General features: G+C 49.8%; 1 protein-coding gene across 1 annotated transcript in view; it reads right to left on the reverse strand.

Annotated features, from left to right (window-relative positions):
• The window catches only part of LOC120887843 (cell adhesion molecule CEACAM3-like), a 68,473-nt gene that overhangs the window by 23,700 nt on the left and 25,833 nt on the right, over positions 1-18,940 (reverse strand). The window contains exons 15-17 of the mRNA XM_078033346.1: positions 11,564-11,733; positions 4,451-4,622; positions 3,271-3,590 (exon numbers count right to left, since the gene is read on the reverse strand). Coding sequence (XP_077889472.1) covers positions 3,271-3,590; positions 4,451-4,622; positions 11,564-11,733 — 662 coding nt within the window. The remainder of the gene's footprint in view (positions 1-3,270; positions 3,591-4,450; positions 4,623-11,563; positions 11,734-18,940) is intronic.

Raw genomic sequence — 18,940 nt, forward strand, 5'->3', positions numbered from 1 at the left:
AATGGTCCTGAGAGACCAGTGGATGGTGCCTAACACATCAGCACTAAGAGGTGGAAGAGGGGACCAGGACCTTGTTGCAAATAACGTCCTCGTGGGCTTGTTTGTGGCAGATCTAGGGTAGAAATTGGAGATGTTAAAGTTTTCCCACATGGAAAAATAGTTTTTGATACCCAGGATCTAAGACTCCTTTCTAAAAGAAATATTGCCCTAAGGAGCACAGTGTCTTAGACTGAGCTCTGAAGTCCTGAGGAGTCACATTATGACCCAAGGCAGATGCTAAAGTCAGTTTGAAACCAGGAACCTCCTGAGTAAGGAGAGACCTGTGGGTCCTGGTGGAGGACTGAATGGTCAGAGGGGACATCTGAGGGTCTCTGTATGTAAAATGGGGCACAACACCAAACGCAGAGAAGTGTTATTGATCATGTTAATCAATCTAGAAGTCTATGTTCCCAATTGCTGTGGAGACTCAGCAAAGTGGGGAAGCACCTGACACAGGCCTGTGGAATGGCTTCTTCCTGTTCTTTTCACCCCAGGAAGTGCAGTGAGATCATCAAATTGATCCAAATCAGGGCCTAGAGCCTAATGTAAGTGACTGTGGCTGGAGCATCACACCATGTGGGGACAGACCTCCCTTGTGGTGATGGTGTCCTCATGGGGACACAGGCACATATGGAATAGACAGCCCCTGGGACAGCACCGTTCAGTCCAGCTCCCCCTTGGGGAAGGTCCTGGGAGCCACTGGAGGAGCCTGAGCCCCACTTAGGGACCAGGATGGAGCCACCAGTCATCTGGGTGTAAGGAGCCTGGGACCTAGGGCCTTGCAGCCCTGTCCTGCCTCTGCCCCCCTCGCTGAGTCAGTGCAGAGAGCAGATGGGGGAGATGCTCAGGCCTGTGTCCTGGACTATTTCACATGTCATTGTCATGGAAGGAAAGAGCCCTGGAAGGGACACAGTGGGGCCTCCTTCACAGTGGGTGACATTGTCCCTGATGCAGCCTGACAGGGGCACCTGCCTCGACTGTTTCTGTGCCTTTTACTTCTGCCCAGCAGAGGGCCTGGCCCCAGGTGTTAGCAGGAGGTGGACAGGACAGATGGCCATTAGTGCAGGAGGGAAGGGCATGGCTCATTGTGCAGGGCAGGGCCAGTCCTGCCTGAATGAAAAGGAGGGAGAGGACGGACAGGCAGGAGCAAGGCAGCCAGAATCGCCATGGCAGGGAGCAGTGGGGGTACAGTGACTTAAAGCCCCAGGTCCAAGAGCCTCATGGCTGCCTCAGAACTGACCCAGGGCCACCCTGAAGACCCTCCACAGCCCGGCCACCCCAAGGGCATCCTGTGATGTGGCTCCTGGGTGGCCTCAGGAGAGGTGGTTGGTGGGATGGAGCAAGAGCCTCAGCCTCCAGGAGGGACAGGGAGCAGGTGGCAGAACCCCCTGGGATTGCACATGCGGGTTCCAGGCTCTGAAGAGGTTCAGGGTCATTCATTCATGATCCCTCCCCCCCTTACCGCAAAACCATTGAGAGTTGGCCACACACTGGGCCCTGTGCTGGTTGGAGGGACTTGTGGGGAGTGAGAAAGTCCTGTCCCTTATGCTCCAGAGTGACACCCAACACACCAGGAAACACAGGAACTCAAGTCCACCAAGGGAGCTTGTGGACTGGCTTATGAAGGGGAGTCCTGGACATTTTGTTGAGTAAGGGGATTTGGTTCTAGAATAAAAATTGATTATTCTCCATTTGCTCTCACTCCCAGACCACACTGTCCCCTCCAGGCTGCCAGTGCCCTGAGCCAATGACTGGTCTCTGGTTCACAGATGCCTCATAGGCCCTCAGCATGCAGAGCACCGGGCTCTGGCTGCAGAGTGACATGCACCAGTGATCTGCCACCCATGACCTGTGTGACCTGATTCAGCAATCATGTTCCATGTGCCTCAGTTTCCCTTTATTGCATACCTGGGAAGTGGTGTCTGGTTCACCATGTTGTCTCTAAGTTAACCTTGAAATCCTCACAGTAACCTGACCTTGGTTTAGAGGAGCTGCCCCCAAAGAAAAAGCCCCTACTCTGATCTGCCTCCCAGTGAGAGCGCCCTGGGCTGGTCCCAGGAGGACCAGGAGCTCCAGGGGCATCTCTTTCCTCTGTTCCTCCCCTTGGGGACAGGGACCTTCCTGTGGAGCCTCATAGAGGTCCGTCAGGTCACCTGCTTGTCCTGAGGCACCTGTCCCTTTGTGCTCACCACACCTAGTCCCAGGAGAAGGAGATGCCCAGGTGCCCTTGCCCAGATGTGGCTCCTGGGACTGTGTCCTGGCTGGTGACCACCTCCAGGAGCTACCAGATCAGGTGGCCAGTAAATCATTGCTCCCCAGCGGCCCTCAACAGGAAGCCAAACTCCAACCCTGGCCACATGTCTTCAGGGTCACCTGGAGCCAGGAGCCTGGGACAGAGGTCTGGAGCAGGGGTTTCCTGGGCTGACCTTCTCTGTGAGGACTCCAGGGCCCTCAGGCCAGGCCTGACTCAGTCCTGCAGGGTCTTTCTCAGGGCCATGCTCCTGGGAAGGACACAGGGGCTGGGCTGAGACTGCTCTGCCTGGGCCGAGTCTCCCACCAGACCACCCTGCTCTCTGCCAGTGGATTCAGGCAGGGACTCGGATCTTCTGAAGTCTGTCTGCACTGGCGTGTGTCCTGAGCTAAATGTTTCAACGCAAAGTCCAGGCCTCAGGGTCCTGTGTGCACAGTGGAGTTAACCCCCTCAACACCTAGCAGGCCTTGGGATGTCACTCACCATGTACACAGAACTCTCCAGTTGCTAATTCAACTATAGCATCGGCAGTTACAATTTACAGGGTGTAGAATCCTGTGTCATTCTGTGTCACTTTCTGTAACAGCAGGGATCCATTGGAGTATATTTTCTCTCCACCACTGAATGCAGGCCCTGGGGTAGTCATCTGTGAAGGTACCAGTCTACCACGCGGCCCGCGCAGTGGTTTCATTAATGAGATTCTAGGCATAAAGTTAGTTAGAAGAGATCGAAATAAAACACAAGACTCAATTACCTTATTTCTGTTGCTAGGTCCGAGACGGCTCCCCTCTGGTTCCCTCCTCCAACCGCCCAGCAGGGCAGCAGGGATTACTCAGGGCTAGCAGGAGAGAGAGAGAGAGAGCACGCTGGGGACCAGCCTTTTATTGGGGAACAAGAGATTCAGGGGAGAATTCCATCCAATGAAGGTTGAGGGGGGCTGCACTCCAAGGTCAGGGTCAGTGATTGGGTCCCCGGGGTCAGTGGTCAGGCACACCCCCACTCGGATGGGCTCTCTCATCAGGAAAGGGCCGGGAAAAACTTCGACTTTTGCCAAAGTGCCTCAGACCCTTAACGGGAGGCACCCGATCACGTGTTAGAATGGCTTCCCACAGTACCAGGTATGATATAATTTTGAGGCTGAAGTCTGCAGTGTTTCCTTTGAACCAGTTGTAGCCTATTGCATTCTCCAACACACTGTGGACAAGTAGAAGAACGTCTCTCCCTTCAGCAGCATCGAAAGGCACTGGTTCAATAGTGAGCTGGGCCGTGGGGTGCGGGTTCCAGAAGGTTAACAGTGAGACTAGGAGGGAAGAGAGAGAAATCCATCAATACTGGGCCCTTTATATTGGGTGGGAAGATGGGGCCCAGGTCCCCAGCAGGAGTCTTCACTCCTCAGCCTTGTAGTGTATGGTGTGTGTGTTCCTGGGTCAAGGCCAGCAGATTGATTTACATTCCTTCAGGACCCCTGTACCTGTCATCCTCTCCTAGGAACACCTTTCCCCAGGTGTCTGCAAGGCTGGCCCCTCAGTGCCCTCAGATCCCTGCTCACACCCAGGGCCCCTGGGCACCCGCCTCCCCTGACCACCCCCTTACAGACCCCAGGTCTTCCCTGTGGACATTTCCCTGCTCTCTGCCCTCCTAGATCTACACAGCACCTGGCCTCACCTGCAGACCTCCCTCTGGCCTGGCCTCCTGCCCTCTAGAGAGGAAGCTCCAGGAGGCAGAGACTAGTCTGACCCTTGTGGTAGCCCAGGGCCTGGACCAGGCTCAGCCTCCTGTGGATGAGTGACACAGGGTCCCCGCCCTGAGCGTCCAGGTGTCTGTGCCAATGTCTGAGGCTGGTGGCTGCAGACAGTGTCCACTGCTCAAGTTGTCTTTCTATTGGAGAGTGGCCCTGACAGAGCTGTTAATACTGATTTTCAAAATACAATCTCCCCTGGTGAGTAACTTGGGGAAGAGAACCCCTGAGCTTTCCATCCCCCTTCATCAGCTCCAGGTCACTGAGAGTTTCCTGTTGGTGAGCTTCTGTCTTCTGTGTTCTGTTCCCATCGGGTTCCCAGTGAAGCCCTGTGTCCCCTATGAGGGTCATGTCCTCTCCAGGGGGCACCAGCTGGACTGTGCTCCACCTCCCGCCCTCCTCAGGGAACTGTCCCCTCTTACCTGTCAGCAGGACCCCCTGCCAGGGGATGCCCCCTGTGCAGGGACAGGCTGAGGGGGGCTGCATGGTCCCTGCTGCTCTGTCCCCTCTGTGGAAGGAGCTCACTGCAGAGCCGCTGGGGAGCCGAGGTCCAGGCCAGTCAGCCCTGCTGCCCTGCTCCTCTCTGAGCTCAGCCTCCTCCCAGGGCAGGAGCACTTTCCTGGGTCACAGGGCTGGGGGCGGGGTCTCTGTGGAGGAACCTCTCTGTCCCCTCCCTCTCAGTCCTGCCTCCTGTCCCTTCTGCTTTCCCTGTTGGGTTTCACTACTGCATGCCACACCCTGAGGAGCAAGGCAGGTGGGGACACTGTCCCCTGGGAGAAGTGGCTCACCCTCCACTGGCCTCAGCTGTGTCCTGGCCTCAGGGCTCTCAGCACCACCCAGGGAACCCCTGGGGTCCCCTCACCCCTGGGCATATTTCCTTTACCATGAGAGTCCCAGTTTAGCCCTCTTTCTTCCCCATGTTCTCAAATGCTCTAAGAAGGAGGATTTCCTCCCTGCAGGAAGGGGACAGAGAAAGCTCTGGGGTCAAGAAAGGGGCCCTCTGAGTGAGGGGACCTGCTCTCTGTCCTGTGTCTCCAGCTTGGCCTCTGAGTGCCTATCTCAGGATATTCACATCCTTTTGTAAGGGTCTGGCGAAACGTCAGAGGAAGAGACCACAAGAGACTGTCTTATGCAACAGCAGAGGGGAGGGTTTATTTGGAGACCAGCATGCTAGGGCCCAGAGCTCTCTATAGCAAAGAGAGACAGAGCCCTGAGAACAGCTTGAGCAGAGCTTATATACTTTTCTTGGAGAGGGCAGGGAGGGAAGTTCATTGACGGGTAAGGGCGAGTGGGCAGTTTGCCTGCAACCAAGTGAGGGAGTGCATCCTGCAGTTTGGCAGTTGGGGACAGCACATTCTGGGAACAAGATTAGCAAACAGTTCTCAGGATTTTAACAGTGTTTTGTTAAGCATATAGAAAAACAGAGTGACAAGTACCTATTTTATTAACCTTTCACTTTGTGTCCTGGGAGGGGAGGACTGTGGTAGTGGAGGTAGGTGACCATGGGCTCCTTGTTCCTCAGGGAGAGATTTTAGGGAGACCCTCCCTCTCCATTGTTTGGTGGACCTATGACTCAGGCCTGCCCATGCCTTCCTTGGGTGGCCTCTGTCCTCTACCTAGTGATTCTCCTGTGGTCACGCTGCCTTTCCCCATGGGTGATGCCTGGGTGCAGGGCCTGCTCAGAGACCCTTGGCAGTGCAGGGTCCTCATAGGCCCAGGAAGGAGTAGGAGAGGGAGCGGAGCAGGTTCGTGGGAGGCACCCTGCAGTCTATTGGGATGGAAATCAGACCACATTTCCACCTCCTGAGCCAAAGCCTAGTCCAAGTGTCAGAATCAATCTGCTAAGTGTTGAATGTGAGTCCCATGTCGCCCCCTAGTGGTCATGAGGAGACCTGTGGCCTGTGTCAAGGACTCAAGCAGGGATGCTGCCCAGGGTCCAAATGGTGAGAGCTGGCCCTGACCCTGGGCACAGGAGGCTCTGACAGGCTGTATGGTGGTTCCTGTTCACCTTGGGTCCCAAGGCTGATGGACTCTGTCCAATTCAGGGTGAATATAGGGAATAATGGGAGCTGTCTTGGGGTCTCCTGTTCCAGAGTAGAGAGAACTGTGTACCCAGGGGATGGACAGCCTCAGGAAGGACCATCTGTTCTTGAGCCTTCAAAGGAAGGGCCTTGGGAAGAGCTCCTGAAGCTTTAGGGTGGAAGCCCTGGCTTTGTGAGCAGGGTCTGCAGTTGGCTGGTTTGTTTCTTGTGTTTAAATACTTGGATCTTTGTGGGAAGCCATTCTAACACGTGATTGGGTGACTCTCGTTAAGGGTCTGAGGCACTTTGGCTGTGTCAAAGTTTTCCCGACCCTTTCCTGATGAGAGAGCCCATCCGTGTGGAGATGTGCCTGACCACTGACCCCGGGGGCCCAATCACTGACCCTGACCTTGGAGTGCAGCCCCCCCTCAACCTTCATTGGATGGAATTCTCCTCTGAGTCTCTTGTTCCCCAATAAAAGGCCACTCCCAGGCATGTTCACTCTCTCTCTCTCCTGCTAGCCCTGAGTAATCCCTGCTGCCCTGCTGGGAGGCTACAGGAGCGAACCAGAGAGAGGAGCCGTCTCAGACCTAGCAATAGAATTAAGGTAACTGAGTCTTTGTGTTTTATTTCGATCTCTTCTAACTAACTTTGTGCCTAGAACCTCATTAATGAAACCACTGCGCAGGCCGCGTGGTAGAGATCTTAGTCTCAAATGTCCTGCAGGTTTTTCATGTGAGTATTTTGAAGACTAACCGGCCAGATGCATGACACAGCCTCTCATCCCAGCTGTTCAGGAGGCTGAGGCAGGAATAGCACTAGTTTGAGGCCAGCCCATGCAACTCAGTGAGACCTTGTCGCAAAATAAAAAATGAAATGTAGTCCAGTGGCAGAGTGCCCTGGGGCCAATCCCTAGTTCCTCATGCCTGTCCCCTACCTTACATACACACACACATACTCACTCACACACACACTATCTGAGCAGGGTGGGTGTATTTTACACATCTTTCCTAGAGACTTTTCATTGTGTAATGTTTATAACAAAAATGTGCTATATGAACCCTTTTAACTGTTCAAATACATGCCATGATTCCAGTCAAATACACAGTGACCACTACTATTTCCAGAATCTTTTCATTGCCTGCACTAAAACTCTAAGCATTATGCAATCACATCTCAGGACTCCCAAGCCCCAGGTAAACTTGAATCTATTTTCTGTCTCTATGAATTTCCTATTCCAGATATTTCATATGAATTAAATTAAACAACCATGTACCATTTTGCCTTGTTTAATCATGTTTTCAGGTTTACTCAGGTTGTGTGCATCAGAAGTTTAATTTTTTGTGGCTGATTAATACTCCAACATATTTATTTATGAGTCATGTTTATTTATGTATTCCTCTGTTGATGGACACTTGGGTGGTTTCCACACTCTGCCTATGGTTAAAAGTGGTGTGGCGAGCCTTAGCCTGTGGGAAACTATTGGAGTCCCTGTTTCCATCCTCTGGGCCCATCCCCAGCTGTGGGAGTGCTGGGTAGATGAGCTTCTGCCTGGCTCTGTCAGGAAGTGCTGAAGTCCTCAGGGCTCATAGTCCCTCAGGAATGTAGGATAAAGTGGCGTGAGGTGTCATTGTGATTTTGGTTGTTTCCATAGTGACTGATGACACTGAGCATCTTTTCATGAACTTGTTGGCCACTGCAACATCTCCGGGGATGTGGCTATCCAAGCCCTTTGCCCTCCCCCTTCTCTTTCACTGCTGGGGATTGATCTCAGGGGCGCTGTACCTCTGAGCTACACCCCCAGCCTTTACATATATTTATTTATTTTTGTTTTGGGACAGTTCTCCAGGCTGGCTTCAAACTTGCCAATCTCAAGTCTTAGATGCCTGAGGTTACAGATGCCCAGGACTGTGCCCAGCTCCTTGGCCTCTTTTAAACATAGGATATTCTTTGGTTGCACATTTGTACCTGTTCTTTATTTATCCTAGCATGAAACCCATATCCCATGTATGATTTGCAAATATTTTCTTCTATTCTGTCACTTCAGTTTTATTTTTAACTCATTCTCTTATTATTTTATGAGTGATTTTGTTAAAAGCCTATGGATCGGGCTGGGGATGTGGCTCAGGTGGTAGCATGCTTGCCTGGCATGCGTGTGGCCCGGGTTCAATCCTCAGCACCACATGCAAACAAAGATGTTGTGTATGCTGAAAAGTAAAAAATAAATACTAAATTCTCTCTCTCTCTCTCTCTCTCTTCAAAAAAAAGCCTATGGATCAATATTCATTTACAAAAACCTGTTCAGTCTTTTATGGTAAATACTTTTAGGTTTTAAATATTAAATTCATTGTCACATCTGAAAGTCTTTACAAGTGAGGATCCGTTGCCCTCTGCCTCCTGCTTCCTGGGAGATGCTGTTGAGGTGGGTCTGTTCGGGATTCTTCTCCCCCTGCTCGGCCTCTCCCTCTCTCTCTTCCAGAAGCAGAGGATTTTGTGTCCTGGGCATTTTTCTTTCTCTCCCATCAGCTCAGAGGACTGGGGCAGCTTATCTTCCTGCAATTGTTCTTCTCTGTGCAGAGTTTCCACCAAAACTGCTCTTCTTGGAGTTGCTGCTACTCTGTCCCTCGAGCACGTGGACAAGCTGGTCACGGTCATAAAGCAGTTGTGTTGGCAGAGTTTGTGCAAAACCTTTAGAGTTCTGCACTAAGCCTGAGAGGAGCGCCAGCCACTTCTTTACCTTCAAAGACAGATTCTGACCCCATTTTGCTACAAAATCATGATGCGGATCGCCCTGTCCAAACATGAAAGAGGACATTCTGATCCACTCATGGCATTCTTGGGATGAGGACAATGTCAGAGTTGGTTTTCCTGTGCCATCAGTTTTGCTCCATGGAAGTCCTTCCCCATGTCTTTTTGCTGGCACCCATCTGGGGGGACCCAGCTACATCTCCCCTATAACAGAGTGAGGCAGCTGCTCCCACAGCTGGATGTGGCCCAAGGAGCTCCTGGTGCTTGGGTGGGACCAGGCAGTGCCCAACAGACCTGAGCATAGGTGGCTGCTTTCCAATGGGGGTTCAGCTTCCAGAAGTTCCCAGTACCTGTGAGCAGAGGCAGAGGCAGAGAAGGCAGGACTCCAGGGAGAACTGGAATTGTAGGAAAAAAAAAAAGAGTCTGAGACTTTTCATGTCCAACTCCTCAGCCACCAGCCAGGGCTCCTGTGGACATGGGATATCCCAGGCTCAAGGACAGCACTGGGAAGTGCCCAGCTGCAGTGGGTGGCACTGTTGGCCCTGGAGGATGTTAGGAGCTGCTTTTAGTAATGTAACAAATTCAAGGAGGAGAAAATATTATAATTTCCACCAGAACACAATGCTGGAGATGGTGCATGAGCAGAAGGGCCTCCTTTTCCACACCTAAAAAATGAGCAGAACACACTTGTATGGAAAATAGTACCAGTAACTGTGATGCGTGTTCTGTTTTTCATTAGCCTGTGAATGCCACATTTTGCAATTTCCCTCTTAAGGAGCTGGGAGAGCTGTCCACACAATGTGGACTTAAGTGGACTTTGCTGTCCATGTAGCTGCCATACATTCATGTGGCTCACCCTCTCTGCACAGCAATGAGGTGCTCTGTGTCTCTGTCCACTGTCACCCCTGCACACAGCAGGAGGAGGCTCATGCTCCCCCTAAGTGCTGGAAAGTGTCTTGATTCCTCTTCATCCCACCATTCAGATTGGTCCAAATTCTGCTGGTCACAGTGTTGGGACCCCAGGTGGAGGTCTGTTCAGGGTGATGTGAAGGAAACCATCTCTGAGAACATGTCCCTCCAGATCACCTGCAGAGGGCATTTTGGACCTGTGGTGATGTCAAGATAAGAGAGAGAAGCAGAGGTCAGGGACAAGGACACTGAATCCAAGAGTGGACAACAGAATCGCCCAGAGAGTGAGAGGTGGTGGGTAAACAGTGAGGACCCTAAAAGCTCCCTCTCACCTGCCCCCTGAAGAAGAGCAGCAAGGCCCCTGTGGCTCTGAATGGGCCAGAGTTGGGGCAGCAGAGTGCTGCAGGTCCAGGGGCTGGTGAGACCCCAGCTCTGTCCAGCCACTTGGTCAGTTTGGGGTTGAGTCAACTTAATGAACGATCCACAGTCTACGACGTGGAACATGAAGAGAAATTCCTGTGCTGTCCTTTCCTCTTACTAAGACCTTTCTTCCTAACCCAGAACTGACTTTGCCGTCTTTGCTCAGAGGCCTCCTGAGGTGGTGAGAGTGGCCCAGGGACTGTCCAGGTGCTGGGTGTGAGCTCAGATCACGGGATTCCTCTTCCCAGTGTGACAGAGCTCCCTGCATCCACGATGTCATGGACCCAGCAGGTGTCACTGATGTGTGGCTACTGACCCTTGGAAGCCCACAGTGCTGTGCAGGTTCAGGATGCCATGCGGCCATCATCTTGAAACATGTCTTCTCCAGGGACAAGTGATTGACTTGTGACCAGAACCAGTCAGTCTCTGCCCTTTTACACTCAGTTCTTCTACCAAAATGGGGTGGATTTCATCTGTGGAGTTGTTTACTGCAGGTTTGTGTAGACCAGTGACTCTCAGCCGGGGACCATGTTGCCATCCAGGGGACATGTGGCAGCATCTGGAGACACTTCTGATTGATACAGCTGGGGGAGGGGATCCTACTAGACATAGTAGGTGGACTCCCAGATGGTGCTCAACACCCCACAGCACACAGCCCCCAAGGATGACCAGCCCCAGTGTCAGTGGAGAGGAGAGGGGAGCCCTGCTCTGTGCCCTTCTCTGGCCTCCCCAGAGACTCCCCTCACCTGTTCCTTCCCACCCCTCCTCACCCTTCCACAACTTCCTCCTTCTCCCTTTGAATCTTCAGTTCCATCCTCCAAAGTTGCCCTTTGCCCCAGGTCAGCCCTCACCTGCCCTCCATGGGACTCTTAGCATGTCCACTAGAGGGCGTGTGCTCTCTTCCCCAAGTTCAGGGGAGCCTCCCAGTCCTCTGAGACCAGTGCAGCTGCTTTTCCTGTCCCAGCCCCAAGTCCTGGGCTGAGCTGCAGATTTGCCCAGGAGGAAGCCCCTGGGAAGGCACCAGGGACCCCAGGGAAGAACCTGTCATAGGAGGCGTGGGCACATGTAACCAACTCCAGGGCCTGGTCAGTGGAGAGGGAGTAAGTCCAAGACTCAGTGGCTGGACACTCAAGGCCCTGATGCCCCTGCCTTATGGCCACTGGAGGAAATGGCTGTGAGTCTGTGTCCCTAAAGGCTGTGTCACCTGGGATTTGTGTAAATAGGTGTCAGCAGGGCTGCTGTGGAATTCCAAACTGGACCTTCTACAATGGGATACGGGATCTCCCAGGTATGCTCACATGGAAGAATCAGGAGGGATGTGACAGTCACCAGGCACAGATGCCCATCAGGGTACTAGGGAGCAGGGGGTCTCTGGGCTTCACTGTCACCCCAGAGTGGGGACCAGGAAGTTGGGCGTGTGTGGTCCTGCCCACTCACCTCAGCAGGGGCCATTGCTGGTTGCCTGTAGGGAATGGGCTTCCCACCACCCCTTGCAGGGCTGAGGAGGATCTGGAACCTTCCCCTAGAGTCAGACAGCTGACTGCCCAGGGGCATCGTGCTGGTCATTGGCTGTGTGTTCCTGGTGCTGTCCAAATCCTGCAGGTACCCTGAGAAGGGAGAGAGACAGAGACAGAAAGCACCAGAATAGTCATTCAAGCTCAGGCTAAGGGATTTTGAGAGTCATTTAACAAATATTTATTTAAATTCAAGGATCCAAACAGTAGGACCTATACTGATAATAAATGTTGTGGATTGGCCTCTCTTCTTCACAGTTCATTTTCTGTTTGGAACATTGTTCATGTAGATGACACACCCATGCTCATGGGAGTGATGGGGGGGAGAATTTTTGATGACAAACTTGCCATTAGGAGATGGGGAGTTTCATTTCCAGGGGGTCACAGGCCCAGGGCCTGGGTGGGGACTTTAGTGAACGATTTCTTTAAACTCAGACAGTCTGAGTGCTAGGGGCTCATAAATCTTATGGTGGTCTGTTTTCTTCCTCTCTGTTTCTTCTTCCTTTTTATGTTGTACTAGGACTGAAGCCCTGGGTGCTTTACCACCAAACTACATCCCCAGTCTTTTTTTTTTCTTTTGAAACAGGGTCTTCCTAAGTTGCTGAGGCTGGCCTTGAACTTGTGACCTCCTGCCTCAGCCTCCTGAGTCACTGGGATTCCAGGAACCTGCCACTAGGCCCAGTAAGGTGGTGGGGGGTTATCTGCTTTTCTGGTGCATGTGCTATTGTTACCTGAAAGTCACCAAATATTCCGGGGTCTGTAACTCTAGAGAAAAGTTACTAATTAGCCACTGTCGTTTTTCAGGAGTAGCTGACCTCATTGTTTAATATAACAGAACAAGAGCTGGGCACAGTGGTGCATACCTGTAATTCCAGAAACTCTGGAGGCTGAGGCAGGAGGAGCCTAGGTTTGAACAATTTAGCAAGCCTCCAAAACATAGTAAGATCCTGTCTCAAAATAAAAAGGGCTGAGGATGTGGTTCAGCGGTTTTGCACCCCTGGGTTGGATCCTGAAAGCACCCCTCAAAAAAAGCAGAACAAGGGAGAAGAGCAAAAGCCAAAAACAATTTTAAAAAGAACCTCAACTTTTGCTGGAGAACACTTTTAACCCCAGGGTAGTTTGGTTATCCTTGTCCTCTAGAGCAGAGCTACTGGGAGGCTAATAATGTATTGCTCCAGGGTGTGACCCCAAAATTAGTGCCGTTTAAAGTCAACTGAAAGGAAGTGAAGCTGGAGAGTGCATTTAGGGTCTCCCTCAAATACAAGGGAAGGGTGCCTTTGTGGGAAGGAAAGTGAGGACTTCAGGAGGAGGTGTGGGCGCTCCGCCTTAGAAATTTCCAGTGATAGAGCAGCAGGTGCTGAGGGTTTGCTCTCCCCTGTGTGTTTATGGTTCCTGACGTGGGTGAGGGGGAAAAGGATGGATCTGTGAGGAACATGTGACTTCCCGGTGCCCTGGCATCCTCTGGAGACTGCACAGGCCCCAAGGAGGCCAAATGTGCTGGGATTTGTAGAATTAAACCTAGTGATTTGCACTGAAGGGACAATCTGAGGCTTCTGTCCTGCTGGCTGGCAAGGTTAGAACCTTGGGCTGCATGTGGCCCTCAGTGTGACTCCACCTGTTGGGGCCAAATCCCCTTTAGGGCAGGTCCTAAAGCAGGTGGGGCACACCCTGATTGTTAGCTTGGAGGGGTCCTCTGTTGGGGGGACTCCCTGAGTGGAATCTGTCCATCCCCCCAGGTCACCTCCATGTCTGGAGCTCTGCTGTCCTCCCAGCAGGAAGCTAGATGCCTGGCCACCGGTGGTTCCCCTCAGCACCTTCATATCGGTACAGTAGCCACCATGTGCATTCCCTGGATGGTCCAGCAGACATGACCCTTCCTGTGGCCAGGCCCAGATCTCCCTCAAGGGCCCTGTGAGTCTGTCAGAGAAGGATCTGGAAGGGCTCTGTGAGACAGGAGGAGGGGGAGATGGGGCCTCCTTGCTTCTGGGATGACTGTGGTTTGTGACATCCATCCAGTGATTGAGATTGAGGAGGAGGGTTCAGAGCAGGGTGAAGACCCACTTTATTTATAGGTAGAAAGACCCTTGCTGTGCATGCAGAACTGAGGTTTTAGGAAAGGAAAAAGATTAGAAAAACAAGAAATGAGAAAGACCAGTATGGGTTCCTCAGTGGCCCCTGATTAAAGAAAAGGTACAAGCAGCCCATGATCTGGTCAAACAACAATTAGCAGAGGGACATATACAACCTTCTGTATCTCCCCATAATACTCCCATTTTTGTCATGAAAAAGAAATCTGGTAAATGGAGATTATTGCAAGATTTAAGAGCCATTAATAATGAAATGGTCATTATGGGACCTGCTCAGTCGGGGATTCCTCAATTGTCTGCTTTGCCAAAAACTTGGTATGTTTTAGTTATAGATATTAAAGATTTTTTTTTCAATTCCAATTCATCCTGAGGATAGTCCACGTTTTGCATTTACTATCCCTGCACTGAATCATGAAGGTCCTGATCAGAGATATGAATGGAAAGTACTCCCTCAAGGGATGGCTAACAGCCCAACTATGTGTCAAATTTATGTTAACAAAGTAATCCAGCCACTTAGAAATCAAAATCCTGAACTACAAATATTTCACTATATGGATGATGTATTATTAGCACACAAAGATAAAAACACATTGCTAGAATGTTATGCGACACTTACAGATTTATTAAAAAATTATAATCTAGAGATAGCAATAGATAAAGTACAATTAAATTTTCCAATTAATTATTTAGGAGTTCTATTATCCTCAGCCATGGTCCGTCCACCAAAAATTCAAATACAAGTAGATCAACTCAAATCACTTAACGACTTTCAAAAGTTATTAGGAGACATAAATTGGATAAGGCCTTATCTAGGTATTCCAACAGGAGGATGGGTAGCCATTTTAAGATTCCTCTTTTGTTTTGCTTCACTTTTGTTTTAAGTTACCTGTCCCTGGAGATGAGTGAGATGGAAGAAAAACCGCTCACATCTGAGGAAAAACTATTTACATCTGAGGAACAGATAGGGAGAAAGGACGGATGCACATTTCAGGAGGATAGAAAGGCTATAATGATTTTTTATTGTTCCATTTTTATTTCATTGTGTTTCGGTTTTGTTTGGTGTCATCTTGTTGGGTTGTATTATAGTAGAAATATGGGATCAGAAATTAGTAAAAAACAAACCAAAAGAGTGTTAAGTAAATTGTTAGAGGAAGGAGGCATCTCAGTAAAATCAAGAACAGTCAGGGCATACGTTGATACAATACAAAAATGTAGCCCATAGCTTTTTAAGGAGGAGTTGTTAAATATATCACAATGGAACCATCATGGTGAAGATTTAAAGGGTCTAATCTGGGACAGAAAAGATCCATTCTTTATAGGACATATCAGGGCACATACAGGATTGCCTGGAGCCCTTAGTTTGGGCAATGATTTAGCAGATAAAACTACACATGACATACATATTTTCTCTACACTAGAAGAAGCTATAAATTTTCATAAAAAGTTCCATGTCAATGCTAATACTTTACAAAAGCATTTTAAAATAACTAAGGAACAAGCTAGACAAATAATAAAACAATGTCAAAATTGTGTGACCTTTTTACCACAAGTTAATCTTGGAGTCAATCCTAGAGGATTGATACCTAACCATATTTGGCAGATGGACGTCACACACTTGCCACAATTTGGAAAATTAAAATATTTGCATGTTACAGTTGATACTTCTTCTGGATTTTTGATGGGCTCCCTTCATGCCGGAGGAAAAAACTAAAGATGTTATAGCTCATTGCTTACAAAATTTTGCCACTGTGGGCATTCCAAAACAGTTAAAAACAGATAATGGTCCTGGTTATACTTCTACCTCTTTTAAACAATTTTGCTCATCATTTAGCATTACTCATATAACAGGAATCCCATACAATCCACAGGGACAATGCATAGTTGAAAGAGCTCATCAAACTATTAAAATGTACTTATTAAAGCAAAAAGACGGAATTGGGAAGGGGTATATATTCCCCAAAGATAAACTTAAAATAACTCTTTTTACTCTAAACTTTTTAAATTTGGATTCATCAGGACTTAGTGCTGCGGACAGGCATATGTGTCTGAAAAATGTACATAAGCCCAAGGTACTTTGGAAAGATATTCTAACAGGACAATGGAAAGGTCCTGACCCAGTAATTGTCTGGAGTCGGGGGTCTGTTTGTGTGTTTCCACAGGGAGAATAGCAGCCAATTTGGATTCCAGAAAGATTAACTAAAGCGATTTCTATAGACCAAAAAAAAGATGATTTGGCTCAAATCCATAACAGCTGATATCCATAACTCCAGTTTGGCTACCCTTACATCTGCGACAGAACCAGGATGCTTTTTTCAATATCTATTTTATTATTGCCCTTTCCCACATCATGAAGTTCTATTTTGTTTTTTGAGCTCATACAGACCTAGGTTAATGTTTTGCTGATGAGTTCTATTTTTTGACTATAGAGTTTTTAAACATTGCAATGGAGATTTTACCTATAAAAAGTTATAAGGCTTTTACTATTATGTTATGTGTTGTATGTATTATATTATGTGTGCACACTTGTGTTTTGTGTTATATATTTGAATGTACGTATGTCCATATATCATATATGATGAGCACTCATGAAAAAATGGATCCAAATATTTTTTTTCACGTGATTTAAATAGTTTAATTTAAATTGGGTAAAAGCTGTTGAGGATTGTTTTAATATGTGAACAAAAAAGGAGGTTAACAGATCTGTTTGTTTACTTTCACCTTTTCTTTTCATTATATTTAATAATTCTCTTCAAGACAATGTAAATTGTTAAGAAAATTGTTTTCTTTTAGTGCCTTCTGGAATGTTACATAATTTTTTCTTTAGCCATTATTGCCAGAATTCCTATCTTCATCCCAGTGCCGGAGAAAACAAAGATAAAACCAATCTACAGCTTCTGCAATAGCCATCACTGAACTGCTTGCAGAACTTTCCTGGACTATGTATCACTTATATGCATTGTGAACTATCTGTTGGTGCAGCGACTTGTGGTAGTGTTGGGGTATTTTTACTGATGATGTCATCGGTGGTACAATTTTTCCAAAAGGAGCCCTCAATTGGCTTGGTGTATCTTCCTCCCTTCTGCTTGTCATGATCATTCAGCTAAAATTTGGGGGCCAACAGAGGTGAGGCAAAGAACCTCACCCCCCCCTCCGTACAAAGACCTATCCACAGTTGTGGCTGTATACTGGATCAGTAGTCAGTGACAGGTAAGATCCAATTGCAATGGTACCAACCTAAGACAGGAGGCTGACGCCTTGAGGTCAGCTCATCCGATAACGGGTAAGAACCATATGTACTATTGGACAACCTAAGGCAGGCACGGTCCCTAAGCCACATGCTTGTTGTTTAAACAGAGAGGGGGAGATGTTGAGAGCCACAGCCCAAGGGGCCCCAGCAAACTTTCAGACTGCCAGCTGATGATTGGCTCACAGCGGCCCCAGCAACTTCTAGCTGATTGGCTCCTCTGTGGTGATGCTCATTGGGCTGTTTCCCTGCCCTTTCAGACCACGGAGCTGCTCATTGGAGGAGTTTTTTGGCTCCGCCCATGCAACCCAGCCAATCAGCCTCAAGAGCAGGAGGATTGTGGGAGGTGGAGTGGCTTGTGGTTGTGAGAGAGGCTTGTGGGAAGCTGGTGGTGGCAGTTGGGCTCTGAAGGTTTTCCTGAGGAGCTGTTTTGTTTGGCCTGTGTGGTTCAAATGGCTCCTGAATTGTGCCCAGCCAGACTGCGGCACCTTCAGGGCCTGGTGTCCCAGGAACAGAGCATCGGCTTCCCCAGACACAGACTCCAGGATGCGCTGACACAGGAGGGCCTGGCCCAGGTCTTGCTGCAGGGTGACCAGGCCTGACTCTCTGCAGAAGGACCCATGCAGCACTTATGGGAACCCAGGATTGGCACTTCCTGTCTCACATGGAGGAGCAGGAGCCCCATCCCTCCTCTCCAGTCCTGGACACCAGAGATGTTCATGACGTGGCTCTGAGACACATGCCCCAGAGACTCAGCCTCTCCACACACCTCGGGGGCACAGCCACACCAGGTTTGACTAGAGGCACCTGGAAAAGGACCCAGGGAGTGGGCAGGGAAGGGCAGGAGGGCACACACTGTCCACAGAGACAGGTTGGGCAGAGGCACCCCCTCTTGGACAGTGACTTCAGAACATGTCCTTGGCAGGCAAGGAGCAGGGCCCCAGGGCTTCCGTGTGTCCATTTCTCTCTGAGCTCTCTGTCTCAGGCCTTCTCTGGTGATGTGGTCAGTCCTGGGTGCTGGGGGTGGGGAGCAGCCTGAGGGACACAGTGAGAGCTCAGCTAGAGACACCTGCCTGCTCATTCATTATCACCCCCCTTGGTGGGAGCTAGGAGATGCTTCTGTCATGATGGGTCCCTTGCTCTGTCACTAAATGCCTTTTTTTCCCCCCAGGACCGAGAACCAAACTCGAGGCGTTACAAAGGCTAGGCAAGTGCTCTGCCACTGAGGTAAATCCCCTTCTTGTCACTTCACTGGAAAAACTCCCCCTTAGCAGGCTCTATGGTGCAGGACCCACCACTATGCTCTGGGCAGGGACCTGAGGGGTCATGTGCTCCCGGGGGACAGGTCTGGATGGAGGTCACCACATCAGCTCTGTGGTTGAGGATCTAAAGCCTACAGTGTGTGGGCTGGGATTGTGGCTTAGCGGTAGAGCGCTCGCCTAGCATGCGCGGGGCCCTGGGTTCAATCCTCAACACCACATTAAAAAAAAATAAATAAGTGAATGGAATAAAGGTATTGTGTCCATCTACAACTAAAAAAATAAATATTAAAAAAATTAAAGCCTACAGTGTGCAGAGGCTCACCCACCAGCAGTTCCACCAGGGACCCTCTATAACTCCAGGGCATGGGGCACCTCTGCAATTGTCCATGATGGTGCCCAACTGTCCATCATAGGGTCAGGGGTCATGAGGCACCATTCTTCAAACTGGGGCTCTGAGGTACACAGTTTTCAGAACACTTCAGGACAAGGAGAGAGCCCTGGGCCTTGGGGAGGACAGAGGCAGGCCTGTCCTGTGATCCTCACTCCAATGACACTACATGTGTCCAGAAATTCTCTGTGTCGTGGCAGATGAAGGCCACTTCCCGGGTAGGGGTTGGTGTTTGCTGGCCAAGGAGTATGAGGCCTGCAGGGGCTGGTCAGGCCTGGTGGTGGGTGCTCGAGGCTTTGGGGTTCATCCTTAGCAGGAC

The sequence above is a fragment of the Ictidomys tridecemlineatus genome, chromosome 15, assembly GCF_052094955.1.
Source record: "Ictidomys tridecemlineatus isolate mIctTri1 chromosome 15, mIctTri1.hap1, whole genome shotgun sequence".
Taxonomy (NCBI): domain Eukaryota; kingdom Metazoa; phylum Chordata; class Mammalia; order Rodentia; family Sciuridae; genus Ictidomys; species Ictidomys tridecemlineatus.